At 50.4% G+C, this 14,195-nt stretch overlaps 1 protein-coding gene and 1 pseudogene across 5 annotated transcripts; one reads left to right on the forward strand and one right to left on the reverse strand.

The window, feature by feature from the left end:
* Positions 1 to 1,583: 1,583 nt before the first annotated feature.
* SLC5A6 (solute carrier family 5 member 6) lies at positions 1,584 to 13,953 on the reverse strand. 5 transcript variants are annotated; one of them, XM_016209460.2, is made up of 17 exons: positions 13,873 to 13,953; positions 13,407 to 13,466; positions 8,151 to 8,693; positions 7,788 to 7,853; positions 7,398 to 7,449; positions 6,951 to 7,018; positions 6,528 to 6,682; positions 6,011 to 6,151; positions 5,677 to 5,806; positions 5,107 to 5,195; positions 4,596 to 4,708; positions 4,234 to 4,301; positions 3,756 to 3,842; positions 3,426 to 3,607; positions 3,116 to 3,219; positions 2,772 to 2,887; positions 1,584 to 2,429 (listed from the first exon to the last, which is right to left on the reverse strand). In XM_016209460.2, exons 3-17 carry the CDS (start codon positions 8,541 to 8,543, stop codon positions 2,277 to 2,279), a joined length of 1,917 nt encoding a protein of 638 aa, XP_016064946.1. In that variant the 5' UTR covers positions 8,544 to 8,693; positions 13,407 to 13,466; positions 13,873 to 13,953; the 3' UTR covers positions 1,584 to 2,276. The 5 variants fall into 5 exon arrangements, with proteins under 5 accessions (XP_016064946.1, XP_016064962.1, XP_016064954.1 ...); XM_016209476.2 differs by lacking the exon at positions 13,873 to 13,953 and adding an exon at positions 13,652 to 13,670; XM_016209468.2 differs by lacking the exon at positions 13,873 to 13,953 and having other exon boundaries at positions 13,407 to 13,484.
* LOC107534412 (nascent polypeptide-associated complex subunit alpha pseudogene) lies at positions 9,379 to 9,955 on the forward strand (annotated as a pseudogene).
* Positions 13,954 to 14,195: the final 242 nt, after the last annotated feature.

The raw sequence follows: 14,195 nt of genomic DNA on the forward strand, positions 1-14,195 counted from the left end.
TCTGGAGCACGGCCAGGCCGCGCCTATTCCTCCCCCCCCCCCCCCCCGGGTATTCTTTGCCTTTCTTCTAAACTCCAAGGGCCCTTTTTTGCTTCTGTAATGTGTTTCCTGAGCATAGGCGCCCAGCTGGCTCACTTTAGCTACCTCTGTCACTTTCTATATAAACTTTCCCTTATAATTTGCAAAAGACACACAACTTTTATTATAGTTAAAAGAATTAGTTAACACCTTTTCTGCACCTATTGAGAGGTTTTGCTTTAACCTTGTTACAGATTATATTATTTGAATCTCTATTTTTAGACCCTCTCATTTCTGAAATACTCAATTGGCGTATTTGGTTCACTAATTTTTTATCTTGCATCTATGTTCATGATTGTTTAACCTGTATTTTCCTTTTCTTCCTATGAAATGTCTGGTTTTGGTATTAGATAGATCCTATTATAAAAGACTCATAAAATTTCACTTTTTATTTTTTAAAATGTCTTTATTAATTTCAGAGAGAGGGAGAAACATCAATGAGTCATTGATCAGCTGCCTCCTGCACGCCCCTTGCTGGGGATCGAGCCCACAACCCCGGCATGTGCCTTGACTGGGAATCAGACTGCAATCTTCTGGATCCTAGGTCCATGCTCAACCGCTGAGCCACGCCCAGCCAGGCTCTAGCAATTACTTTAGAGTTTCTAGTTTATTGGTCTAAGGTTCATATCTTACCACCTTAATATCTATAATTATGTATCCTTTTTATTTATGGATTATCTTTATTGTTGAAAGTATTAGAAATGTCCCTTTTTCCCTCATTGATTCCCTCCACTCAGCCCCAGGCCTGCACACTACGTCTGTATCCATGGGCTATTCATGTATGTGTAAGTTCTTTGGTTAATCTCCCCCGCACCCCACCCCGAAATTCGTCAGTCTGTTCCATGCTTCTGTCTCTAAATCTATTTTGTTCATTTGACTCCACATGAGTGAGATCACGTGATACATTAGCCAGGAGCAATGCCCCCTTGGCATCCATGTAGAGGGGCTGCCAAGAGGTAGACCTCAGGAGGGAGAGTCAACCTGGCACTTCCTAGGACTGTCCACAGATCTGCCTGGGACCAAGTCTCCCCTAAGGGGCCTGTAGAGCTTGTGCAGACTTGCTTCTGGATGGGGCCAAGCAGGGGTAGAGGCCAGGCGTGGGTGGGAATGAGCAGTGTTCTTCACAGACCATAAAATCCACTTCAAATGTTCTATTTCTAAAGCCAAATAGCAGCATCCTTCTTCTAGCCCCCAAAGTGAAAATCTCAGAGCAGCAAGGGGCGAGATGCAAACTCTCTCCCCTGGGGCTCCACGGGGGACAGACTGAGCCACAGGGGATGAGCAGCAGCAAGGGGAGAAGGTATGCATCTTCCACCCTGATGAGCACAATGCTGCCCCCTGCAGACATGCCAGAGACATGACTTGAAACCTCACAGAGTCAAGCTGGTCCCCTTTGTTTCTCCTTAGCAGAAGACCTGTGAACGGGAAATGAGGGCTCTTATCCGATCCAGGGATGGGACCTGAGTGGACAAGAGAAACTGCAGACAGTACAGGTGGCCAGATGCCAGTTCCAATGATAGTTTTTATTCCCTAGGAACAAAGATATGTGGGAAGGAACTCCAAAAGGAAAGAGGAGCACAAGTAACAAAATACTAGGGTGGTGTGGCTCAGGAGTCAGATGGACATTCCACAGTGGACCTGGTCGTGCCCTGGTTTCTAAGATCGATATCTGCCCCATCCCCAAGTGCCCACTGGAGGTGGGGCTTGGGGGCAGTGGGGTGGAAAGCTTCCCCTACTCTACACAAAGGAGATGAATATGCGTCTATTCTGAGGCTTCCTAGGAACACCAAAACCTCCCTCTCAAGAATGGAGGTAGACAGATTAGAATGAGAGGGGCCTGTCTGTGGTGTCACAACCTAAAAGTAGTCACAGGGACCTTTGTGGCTTAGATGGGACACAAGGAAAGCAACAGCTAGTTTATGGAGGAGGTGGTCAACTTTGCCGGATCAGGCCCCATGACAGCTGTAACCTGCACTGCAGGTTTCATCCACTTCAAATGAGCCTGAAGTTGAATCAGAAGTCATTGTCCTTTTCCATATGATTCCCATGACCTGACAGCTTTTACCACAGCACACCCTTAAGATCATAAGGTCCTTTGGTTTGGGTTAGGTCATGCGATCCAGCCCCCTGCAGGACACATCAAGCAGCTCATCCCTGTGCCACAGGGTAGACTTGTTGGGCTGGTTCCTGAGTCCAGATCACAGTGAGGTCTCCTGGAGGATGAAGGTGGGGCTGCTCCCCTGGTGCCCTGGGCCCTCCTCAGGCCCTGCCATGGCCTCCTCGTCTCCGCTGCCCTTCAGCATCCCATTACTCATCTTCTCTGGGAACACCGTGGTGTCTACAGGGAGGTCCTGGGGACACACAGAGCAAAGGGAGTGGAATGGGGAGTAGGGGACAAAGGGTTGGGAAGCAACTCAAGCGGAAAGACCCTGCTTTGACCGCAGCTAGAAAGCAGAGCAGCATGAAGGGGACAGGAGAGGCCAGCACGCTATGTGCCTCTCTGCACTCAGACCCTTCTGCCCGCCAAGCCAGCGCTCTCCTGAGGAGCCAGGGCAGCTGCTGCAGGATGGTCCAAGCTCAGGCAAATAACCAGAGGAAGGGGTGCTGGGTCGGGGGAGAAAGCAAAGGGATGGAAGGGAACTGGGAAGGTCTGGAGAGGGGTGGAAGGGGAGATATGACAACACAGGCGCTACCTGGCTGTAGCTCTTACAGTGAAGTGGCTTCTGACAGGACATAGGCAGGAAGGCAAGGAGTCTTGGCAACACTGGGTAAATGGTCCGAGGGTTCAGGGTCCGGCCCCGCATTCCCCCTGAAGGTCAAGGAGCTTGAGTCTTACTGTGTACAACCGAGCAAGCCCTGTTCTCAGGGCTCCCAGAACCAGTCCTGCCCACCTCCTGGAGCCTCAGCCAAGAAACTTGATTGTTAAAGATACCAGGAGCCCAGAGGGTAGGGTCCATTCTCCCCCTAAAGTCGATTCCCTAAGCGCCCTCCCTCAACCCATCCTATTTCTATGTGACCCCATCCCACACCCTCTCACCAGTGAGGAGACTGACAATCAGGCCCACCACAATGACTGTGGTGGAGTTGTGAGCACTGTACCATAAATATGACAGGGAATAGAGCCGCTGCAGCCCTGTGGGCCTGGGGAAAACAGAGGGGTGAGGACAATTGAGAGGGCATTCCTTGGCCACCTGGCTCCACCCACCTGCATGGTCCCAGGGTCTTGGGATCCAATATCCAACATTTCCCCAAGGCTTCTGGTAGCCCATTCCTTAGCAAGGCTCCTGGGAAACCCCCCCAAAATGAGCCATTCCCCTCAAGGAGAAAGAAAATGAGGCCCAACTCACCTGGAGAGGGTGGTTGAGGGCATCAATGTGGTCATGGCAACGTCAGAAAGATTGCTGGGCAGGGAAAGGCTGGACCCATTAAAGGGTGAGGGTGCCATGCCAGAGCCCATTTTGGTCACTATGCTCCCAATGCCAATCCAGAAGGCCATGAGGAGTCCAGCCAACAGGCCCACAATAGCACCCTGCTCAAAGACACGGCACACTCTTGTCACAATGCCAGCCCTATCAAAACCCCACACACCAGTTCCTAGCACTCAGAGTGCCTGCCCTGCCAAGCTATCTCCTAGGTTCATCCCTGCACGTGACAGTAGAGCCAGATGTGTTACTCACAGGAGGATTGGCACAGGGAAAGAACATCCCAAGGCAGAAGAGTCCGAGCAGTGGCCCCCCAACCATGCCAAAGATGCTGAGTGCTGCCTGTGGAGAACAGGGTTGGGAAAAGAACACATCGGCTCAGAGCCCCCCAGCCTCACCAGCACTGCCTCAGAGTCCTGTCAGATCTGCCTGCCTATCCCCTCTATCTGGAGCCCGTCACAATGCAGGATCCCAGAGGTCAGAAATGGGAAAGGGAAAGTGCTTTGGGCTCTCCTCTGAGGCTGATCCTTAGAAGTCTGAGCCATCATCCTAGGAATGACCCTGGGCTTTTGGCTACGTGAATCTGTTCACAGCTAAAGATAGTCCATTCAAAGGGGAATTTCTGACACCTGCCCCTATGCCACTCCCTTCACAATAGCTATCTTCCTCAATTTCCAGTTTCAGTCTGTTCCCTTTCTCCCCTAAAAATTGCTGTCTTCCCTCCAGTCATTACCTGCAGTACTGGTCCCATCTGGGAGGAAATATAGGCCATTCCCAGACAAAGCAGACCATAGCCAAAGGCTGGGGAAAAAGAAGGGAGGAAACAAGATGTGAATTAACACAAAAAAGGGGTGAAAAGTAGAGCAAAGTTCCTTCCCCAGCCAAATCACTACCTCATGCCCCAGCTACAGGTCCCTCCCACCCTGTCCTCACACATGTCTGACACAGAGACCCCCCAGGAAGTGCCCTGAGCTTTGAACAAGGTTGTGAGCTTCATTCAACAAGTGCTAAGCCCAGGCTAAAGCTGGTGCTTTAAAGCAGACTGGCGACAGTGCTTAGGGTGTATCTTAGACTGAAGAGGAAACATAATCCCACCAAGGATTCTGGAAAGCATGGTAGCCCGGACTTCTGAGAACTCAGGGAACCAGGGTCGAATCAGGTCTTCCATAGTAACTGTTGCCAATGAATTAAAAGCAGAGGATATGGTGCTGAAAGGAGAAAGAGAAAGACAAGTTGCACTGAGAGAAGCAAAACTAACAAACGACTCTATTGTGGGATAGCACCCTTAAGGTAAGAAATGACATGTGCAGCCAAGAATCCTTCCTTATGGTTGGCAGCCAAGGAAGAGGCCTGGAAGGTAAGGACACGGCATTTTCTGAGTGGGGCACAGGTTTTGTGCAGCAGATCAACTGGTATTATAGAAGAATCCTTTAACAAAAAAGAGAGCATTCTCCTAGAAGAGGACATGCTCTGTCTACACAGATGAGCTGTCCCTTGCCACCCACAGATGGATGGACATAATGAGGGATCCCCTCCTCTACCCATCACTCTGTACTAAGTAAGGGTCAGCTGCAGCAAGCCTGAGGGAAATAGTCAAAGAGGGTACCTGAGGGAGCCACTGAAGAGGCAGGCAACGAAGAGCCCGGGCAGGCCTGGCAGGCCTTTCAGGAGATCCATCACAAAATACAGGGCGAACTGCAGGCAGAGCAGAAGTACATAGCTCTCCTGAGAGGGGAGCCCTTCCCCAGAGCAAGACGTACAGGAAGTCCCCCTGCACATGCCCCAGCCAGTCTGGAGCATCAGGAAGAGGGGCCAAGCACAAGGGTGACAGCAGAGAAAATGGGCTCTGGAAAGCAATGCAGTTCATACCCCAGCACACTGGCCCCATTGTTGAGCCGCTTTTCTCTATAAAAGGAGGCTGTTGGGTTACATGAGACCAGGTGGGTGACAGCTCCCAAGAGGGCATATGGTGCACAGTGGTGAGTCAATGAAGGTAGGTCCCTACCCAGCCAGGGTAAACAATGTGATTAGATGATGCTGGGGTTTGGGGTCCTCACTAGATGGATAGATTCCCAGAGTGGAATTAAATCCACTTGCTGCCCAAGGTGGGAGTCCTTTCTGCAGCCTCCCAGATACTCCTCCTGGGCACAGAAGGGGGCCAGGAAGACCTTTTCACCTGGTCAGGGGCTGCCTGACTCTGCTGGGTGCTCATGGGATACTCCTTGTAATAGGCGAACATGACCAGGCCAATGAGGCAGCCCATGCAGAGGACCACCTGCTGGCAAGGGAAGACAGCATAGCAGGAGCTGCAAAAGAGGTCAGGGTCAAGGGGAGAGAGGGGCTCAACAGATACCCTCAAGCATGTCCCCAAGACCCAGAAAGCAGACTCTTGTCCTGACCCCAGTGGATGTGTGCTGACATCCTGCCCCCACCCAAACTGCCTCCGTGGAACCGGGGCCCACCCTCTCCCTCCAGCCCTTGCTCCCTTGTCTTCCCGTCCCTGGACTCACAGTATAGCAGCCTTCTCCGTGCGGGAGCTGAGGTAGCGTTGCACCTGAGCCTGGTTCACCCCATACAAGGAGAGCATCATGAAGATACCCCCGAAGGCCAAGGTCCAGAAAGTGTGCCGCACAAAAGGGTCCGGATCTAGCCTGCAATCAGTGCCTCCTGGTCACTGTGCCATCACTACAAAAACTCAGCCTTCCTCACCCTCCTATATAGCATGGGCCAGAGACACCACTGGGCAGGCTAAGGAGCTCCTGAAGGCAAGAACTGGGTGGGTGGACTCAAGAGACAGCATAGCAAGTTGGAGGGAGGGCTCCAACCCACAGCCTCATCCCAGGTACTAAAAACATCCCCAACTCCTGTGATCAGCCTCCATCTCTGTAGTGCCAGCTTCCCACCTGTCTCAGTGACGTACGTAAGGCACAGCTTGCCATCTGCTTACTACAACCCTGAGCTCAGGATCTAGAATAGCTTTAGCTCCTAGGCACTAGAGACCCCAGCCAGGCGAAGGGGTGTACTTACTCGATCCCAGAGATAAGGCCATGCTGGGAAGCCACGTCCCATACATGCCCCAAGCCGCCCACCTTGGACGACCCCACAATGATAACCGCCAGCTGCCCCAGGAACATGACCAGAGTCTGGAACACATCTGTCCAGATGACTGCCTTCAGCCCACCCTGTAAGAAAAAGAGCATGCCTGACACAAATGTATTCAAAACCACCCACCAGCAAGTGCACTATATTGCTGTCAGGGGCATAATTACTGAGAGCCTATAGATATCATCTCCTATATCTCACTTCATTCCTTCCTAGTTTTGAGCTTCTCATCCACATTCTTATCTCATCTCAACTTTCCTTATCTCACCCACCCCTTTTCCTTCCCTTCCCATTTCCCTTCCTTACTTGATCTCATCTCCTCCCTCCCCAAGGACTCACTGCCCTTACCAGAGCAGTGTAGAAGGTACAAACAATGCCTAGGGTCAGCACTGACAGCCAGATATCAAAGCCCGTCACTGTAAAGAGAAAAAAAGTCATATTTCTGTCTCTGGAAGAGGATTTCCCAATGGGGAAGGCAGAGAAGCCCTGGTGAGACATGAAGCACTTGGTCATTTAGGATGAAATAAATCATTCACCACAGTGGGAAGAAACGTTCAGAACTCCACCAAAAGGTGGTGGCTGACCAATTCAGACAGGGCATAATAATGTTTGATTAGCTCTCAAGTGAACTGAAGCAAGCCTGCTTCTACCGCTGGTGGAGGCCAGCCAAGGGCACTGCAGTGAAATACCCAGGCCAAGGCTGGATTCTTTTCTGCACACTCTCCTCTACTTGCCCCTCCCAAAGGTGCCTTCCCTGCCTACTGGCGCTGGGAGCCAGGGGCTGGGACTCCTCACCTGCATTGAGGGCCAGTGATGGTGCATAGAGTACAACCCCCATGTAGATCACCTGTTGGGTACAGAAAAGAGAATGAGGGCAAGAGATGAGGGTGGACAAAGAGAGGAGGAAAGATGGACCTCAGCTCTAATACCCCAACAACCTCCTTTCACCTAGGCTCACTTTCCTCTCCCTTCTTCCAAATTTTGGCTTGCTGCCACCATAGTGTCTGTGCAGGAACTGGAGGGAATGGGAAGCAGGATGCCTCTGGAGGTTTCAGTAACACTGACCCCTAGCAGGAATTTGATTCCTGCCAGTTTGAGAGCAGTGAGGCTCCAACTGCCTCAGCATGCCCAAGTTCAGGCCCCCCTCCCATGTCTCAGGCTCAATTCTAGCCTCATTCCACTTACCATCTGAAAGATGAAGGTCACAGTCCCACAAATCCGCACAGTTTTATTGAATCGGAGCTCCAGGTACTAGGTAGTATAAAAAATAAAAAAGTACTTCTCCCGACTCCACCCCCCATAATTCACACACAATTTCTCTCAAGAGGTCAAGAAATATGAGGGAATATCCAGTTCATCTCCATTCTAAGAGCCACTCAGCACAGCACCCTCCTCCCCAAACTCAACCTCACTGGGAGCCTAAAAACATATGATACAGTCCCTGTCACTCTTTTGGCAGAGGTAACCCAGGAACCAGGGCCCTTACATGTGCCCGGCTCCTCCTCTCCATCCTGAGCCTGAGGGTCCACTGTGCCCCACCCTGCTCACCTCATAGGCACTGGTGAGATGCAGGCGGTAGAAGGTGGGGATGAATATGTGTGCCGGAATCAGCAGCCCCAGTACATATGAGCAGCCCAAGAACCAGTACTGGGTCCCAAAGCGGTAGATCTCAGACGGCACACCCAGGATGGCCACAGCAGACTGGAAGGTGGCCAGCAGGGACAACGCCACGGGAAGGCAGCCCATTTTTCGATCCGCCATCTGCAGCTCGCCAATTGTATGCCGGCCCCAGCCACGGCAGGCATGGTAGAGCCCAATGGCAAGGGAGAGAACCAGCAACAGGGTGAAGACCACATAGTCCACAAGGGAGAAGGCGGATTTTACCGTGCTTGTATCTGGGGTTGTAGGGAGAGGAGTGAAGGTGGTCACCCCCACACTCATGGCCTCACTGTATCTATGACCTGTAGCCACTTGCTGCTCCTGGGCTCTGGGCTGCCACTTGGCTGGGCACTGGCAGGCAAGTGGCTACTACCTGGCTCTCAAGCAAGGTCTCACAGTCCTCCTCCACCAAGTAACACTGTCCAGGGTGACCTGCAAAGGAATCAGCTCTCAGTCAGGTCTATATCCTGCCTTCATGGCTGCCCACCCTCAGGCCAGTGCATCCCATATCCACCAAACTTGGACCAGCCAGCTCGGTGACAGACCTTGAAAGTCTGGGGGTTTTAGTATGGATTTGGTAAGAGAAAAAGTAGGGAGGAAGCAGCAGTGAGATGGTCAGGGTACAACTACTTGGCCAACACCTTTTTGAACATGCACAGCTGTGAAATATAAAAACCTTCTTAATCTCCATCCCACAACAAAAGAAAAATCAACTCTAGCTTATGTTTCTTCTCAGAAGATTTCCTTGTTCCCACTTGCAGGCACAGACCCAGTCACTACAATATACTAAGCCAGCAGAGCCCAACCTGGCGCCACAGCCCAGCAGGGAAGAAGAAATGAAGACTAATAACAGCACGGTTCCCTCTATTCCCCCTCGCCTCGGCCCCCACCTCCCATGACCCTGTTTCACCCTGCTAACAGCACCCTTTCTCAGCACTGATTCTCAATGAGATCACCTCCATGGCAGCCCCCAATTCCATTCCAGGTATCCCCAGGCCAACCATTTATCCCCAGTATTGCCACTTGTTTCTCAGCTACTCTACCTGTAACACCACAATCAATAGCAGATCTGGGAAGAGGGGTGGGATTCAAAAGTGAGAGGGGTTCCCCACACAAAATGCCCAGTGAAACCAGAGAAACCGTCCTGACTACAGAGCAGGAGTTGCCCCAGCCCCAGAATCTGACAGTGATGAATCAGTACCAGAGCTCAAGGAACAGATTCTACACAGGCCACCACATAAGTCCAACTGGCAGCAGCAGTTGAAATCAATGAAAAGGCATGGAAGGCTATGTCCAAACTGGGTCTTTGACAGGTTACAGGGGTTACTAGGGTCACCATCTAGAACTCTAATATCTTCTTTGTCATCATAAAACCAGATGTCTACAAGAGCACAGCTTCAGAATCTACATAGTTTTGGGGGAAGTCAAGATCAAGGATTTATCACAGCAAGCATTCCTAGCAGCTGCTGAGAAACTGAAGGTGAAGCTGCCTCAGACATACAAGAAAACACACAGACTAGACTCCAACTACGCAAGAGGAGAGTGAAGGGGAAGAGGTTGATGAAACAGGAGTGGAAGTTAAGGACATAGAACTGGTCATGTCACAAGTAAATGTGTCGAGAGCAAAGGCGGTCCAAGCCCTGAAGGACAGCAATAATGATATTGTAAATGCTATTATGGAATTAACAATGTAACCTCCTAAAAAACAAGGACCTTTTTTGGTGTTTCAAAAGAGTAACTGCAGCTTGGTTTGAAATTTGTACTGTTTCTATCATTATAAAGTTATGGCTTCTTGTGGGATGAAAAAAAAGTGAGAGGGCAATGTGCTAGAGCCAGGGGTTCAGAGTTATGATTACAGGAACACTTTGGGGAGAAGCAAACCAGCCAGACAGCTGGGACAAGGGGGACGGCCAGAGAGAGTGGTCCTATCCTGCTGGGGCAGACAGCTTACTTAGAGAAACAATCCTTGTTCTGAGGCAAAGCTGCCTGCAGAAGCTGTGTCTGGAGCTGGGCAGAGACTGAGGGTCTGGCTCTATAAGTGGCTACCAGTGAAATCAGGAATTGAGGAGGGCAGAGTGAAACTCAGCAGCTGTTTGTTCTGGCCCCTTGAGGGAACCAATCGCTGTGATCCAAATGGCCCTATCACCCTATGGCCCCAAAACTCCAGCTCCAGAACGGGGAGCAAGGAGCTCACAGTCAACAACATTCCTAGATGGATTAGGCTTTTAGTCTAAGTCACTCTTGGCACTATCCTAGAGGGAATTGGAAAGGAGGGGCTGAGAGACAATGGGAAAGTTGCTTTTCTGGCTCCTGCACAAGAAATACTAATCCTCAGAGAATATACCATTATCTTTAGAACAAGGATAGGATCATAGTATTTAAAAATTTAAAGGAATCTTATGAGGTCATCACCAAGATAGCACCCTCATTTACAAAGATACTGAAGCTGAGATAATTCAATGATCTTTTCAAAACAACAGAGCTGATTGTTGCCAGACACTAGATTAGAACCTAGGTCTAGTGATCTCCCCACTCACTGGCACTCTCCATTTATATCACAATGTATTTAGAGACTTTCCCCTAGGGCAGCGATTTTCAATTTTTCATCTTATGGCACATGAAGGTGGGGTGTTTGATTCCTGATCAGGGCACATGCCCAGGTTGCAGGTTCAATTGCATGTGGAAGGTAGCCAAGTGATATTTCTCACATCAATCTTTCTTTCCCTTTCCCCTTTACTCTCTCTAAAATCAATAAAAAACTAAATTTAAAAAAGTTCTTCCAGCACAGCTGTTGAAAATCACTGCCCTAGGATACTTATTGGTATTAGGGGAAAAAAATACCAGGGAATATCATGTATTTAGATTGCCTAAGATGATGATAGCATTTTTTGAACACCTGCTATGTAACTCAGCAGCATGCTATGTACTTTACAGACATTAGTAATAAAGTAATTGTAATAAATAATAAAAAATAATTGAAATAAATGAAGACATAACCATAGCTATCACTCTCAAAATACCATGTCTCAGATTATGCACTTTACATGAATACTCTCTAGGAAACTGAAATTTAGAGAGGTTAAGTAACTTGCTTAAGGTTGCACAGCATGGCCCAGCCGTTGAGCATCAACCTAGGATCCAGGAGATCCAGGTTTAATTCCCGGTTAGGGCACATGCCTGGGTAGCAGGCTTGATCCTCAGGTGGGGGCATGCAGGAGGCAGCTGATCAATGACTCTCTCATCATTGATGCTTCTATCTCTCCCTCTCCCTTCCTCTCTCTGAAATCAATAAAGGTATATCTAACAACAACAAAAAAAGTTATACAGCATGATACAAAAAATGGAAGAAACAGTACTATCCACAGGCATAACAGGTTATTCACCAGTGGCCCCATTCTTACTAACCAGGACAGAAGTAGAATGTTAATTGTAGTCAGTCATTCATGGAACAAAGTTTAGATTTCAACTAACGTAGACAGATCATTATAAGCTATGTCTTCTGTTCTTGCCCACTAGGAGAAAACCTGGCTGTCCTCCAGCTCTCCCACATTGTGTTCTGGGCAGATGTTGCCTGCTGGAATATCGCCTCACACAAATAAAACCTGAACTCTGAAACTCCTGGGGCCAATGAAGAGAGGAAATCAAAGCTGGCAACTCTGGGATCACATGTTACAAATGTCAGTCCTCAGAACAATGTTCCCAGTAGGCCACTCTGGTTTAACCTAAAGATGCCCTGGGCCTTTGTGTTACAAAATAGTAAGCTAGGAAAATTCCAGGACAAGCGGAATAGGTAAACTGAGACAGATAGTTAAACAGCAGTTTGCAGCCACCTAGTAAATCCTACCTTCCCTAAACCAAGGACACTTAAAAGTAAATGGTTGTACTTCTCCTCCCCAACCAGAGGGTAAATACCTTAACCCAGTAAAAAAGCCTACATCAGACATGATTCTAAGAACACCCTACTTAGGGAGACAGCTAGCAGAAATCCAATTAGGGTCATTTGCCAACCACACCCAAAGGCAGATGAATTAAGAGAATAAATCTCAGTTTGGTACATCTGCATAAAGCTGATGAATATTCTATTGATCTGCCCCTAAGACATCCCCTAAACGCCTAGCATTTAACATCCCTGAAAATGAAGGTCCCAATGTGCTCTCCCTCTAGGGAGCACGCTTGTGCCATTCCCTTCCCCCACAGCCAAGTGTCCCCCAACCTCTAAGGGACCCCATGTGACTTGCAACCAGGGGAGCAATGGGGAGCAGCAGCCCATCTCAGGCTAACCCCCTGAACCTGTCTCCAAGGCCCCCTTCGCTCCAACTTCCCAGTGAGCCAAAACAGCCCAGCCTAGGCTCTCCTGTTGCTTCCTCTATGCCCTTCCTTGCACGTCTTTTACTGCTATGATGGAGGTGATACTGAAAAGTAAGAGAGCAGCTGTGTGCAAATAAGAATGTATAGTGGTAAAGGGTTAGTGATAAGGATAGGCAGGTAGTTGTAGAAAGAAAGATTCCAGTATAAACTAGAACGGACATACAGAACTGGAGACAGCTGAGGTAACCTGGCAGGGCTTTCTGATAAATTCTACCTGCAGGAGGTGTGGAGAACCCTCCTGGACAGCTTTATAGACAAGGCAGGAAAAACCTAACCCAGTAAAAAAACCATCAGACATGAGTCTAAGAACAGGATAGTGGCTAAAAACTACACGGATCTAAAACCTATGGACTTCTATCTCTCAGAGGCTGTGAGCCTAAAGAACGAAGTTGCCTCATTAAAACAGGGCACAAATAGCTGGCTGTGGGACACCTCTTTAAAATGCCTAGGACAAAGAAGAGAATCTTTTCCACCCACCTCCACCCTCACTTCAGTTACAAACTACACTGGATTGCTTTGACTCCGACAAATGTTAAGGGGCCACAGCGGGAGCAAACATCCCAAAAAGATTCCTTCAAAATATGGCTTTGTGCTTAGAATTCCTTAAGGTCCGAAAGGCTTCAGGGGCCCTCACTGAAATGCTAATTTTAACTTAAAACTAATGCTAACTTTAATTCCTGGGGCCTTAATACTCCGTCCCTCCAAGCGCGTGCGCACTATCGCCACCTTGCACCTCGAGCCAGGGCCACCCCCGGACTGCGCTCGCCTTCCCCTTACCTCCGTGGCTCAGGCAGGGCTAAGGTCCCGTCCTTCTGCGATCAGCATCGCTCCCTTTTCCTGGGAAGGCGAAGGAGATGAGGAGTTAGGGAAACATCTATCCCGCCCCTACCTCCGCGCCGGAGCCCCGGCCGCCGCGCGGTCTCAGGGCTGAGGTGAAGAGGACAGCGTGCCCGGCGCGTCCCCAGGCTCGTCTCCTCACGCCAAGGTTTGCCCTTCGCCCTCCTCTCCTCCACCACTCTTACCCTCTTTATTTCCTGGCTTCCCACCTTCCTCCCACTGCGAAGTGGCGAGAGCACTACCAACCACCTCGCCGCCCTCACCTAATATAATCCCCGGCCCCCACTCCGGGGCCCCGCTCACCCCGCCCCTCTCCTGCAGGTCCCTCCCTCCTCGCTCTGACGCGGTCCTCCCGAGCCTTTCGGTGCAGGCCCACACTCTTCCGGCTCGCCCTCGTCCGGCCCACCTGCCGGGTCTCCAAGCCCGGGTCCGGCCGCCGCCGCCGCCGCAGCCGCCGAAGGACAGGTCCGCAGCACGCGGTACGGGTGACAGCCGGGCCCCGCCCCCTGCCGGCCCCGCCATGTTTACTGAGGGCTGACGGAGTAGCCTAGAGACGCAGCAGAGACGCGACCCCGGCGTCCTGGCGCAAGGAACACGGAGCTGAAAGAGCGGCGGCAGGAGGCCTTTGCTAAAGGAGGAGAAGGACGGGAGCGGGCCGGGGTCCTCTAACGAGGACTGGGACGCACGGAGAAGCAAGCAGGCCCTCCACGAGCAGCAGCCACCCCCAGC

This window comes from Miniopterus natalensis, chromosome 13 (genome assembly GCF_054644295.1).
Source record: "Miniopterus natalensis isolate mMinNat1 chromosome 13, mMinNat1.hap1, whole genome shotgun sequence".
Classification (NCBI taxonomy): Eukaryota; Metazoa; Chordata; class Mammalia; order Chiroptera; family Miniopteridae; genus Miniopterus; species Miniopterus natalensis.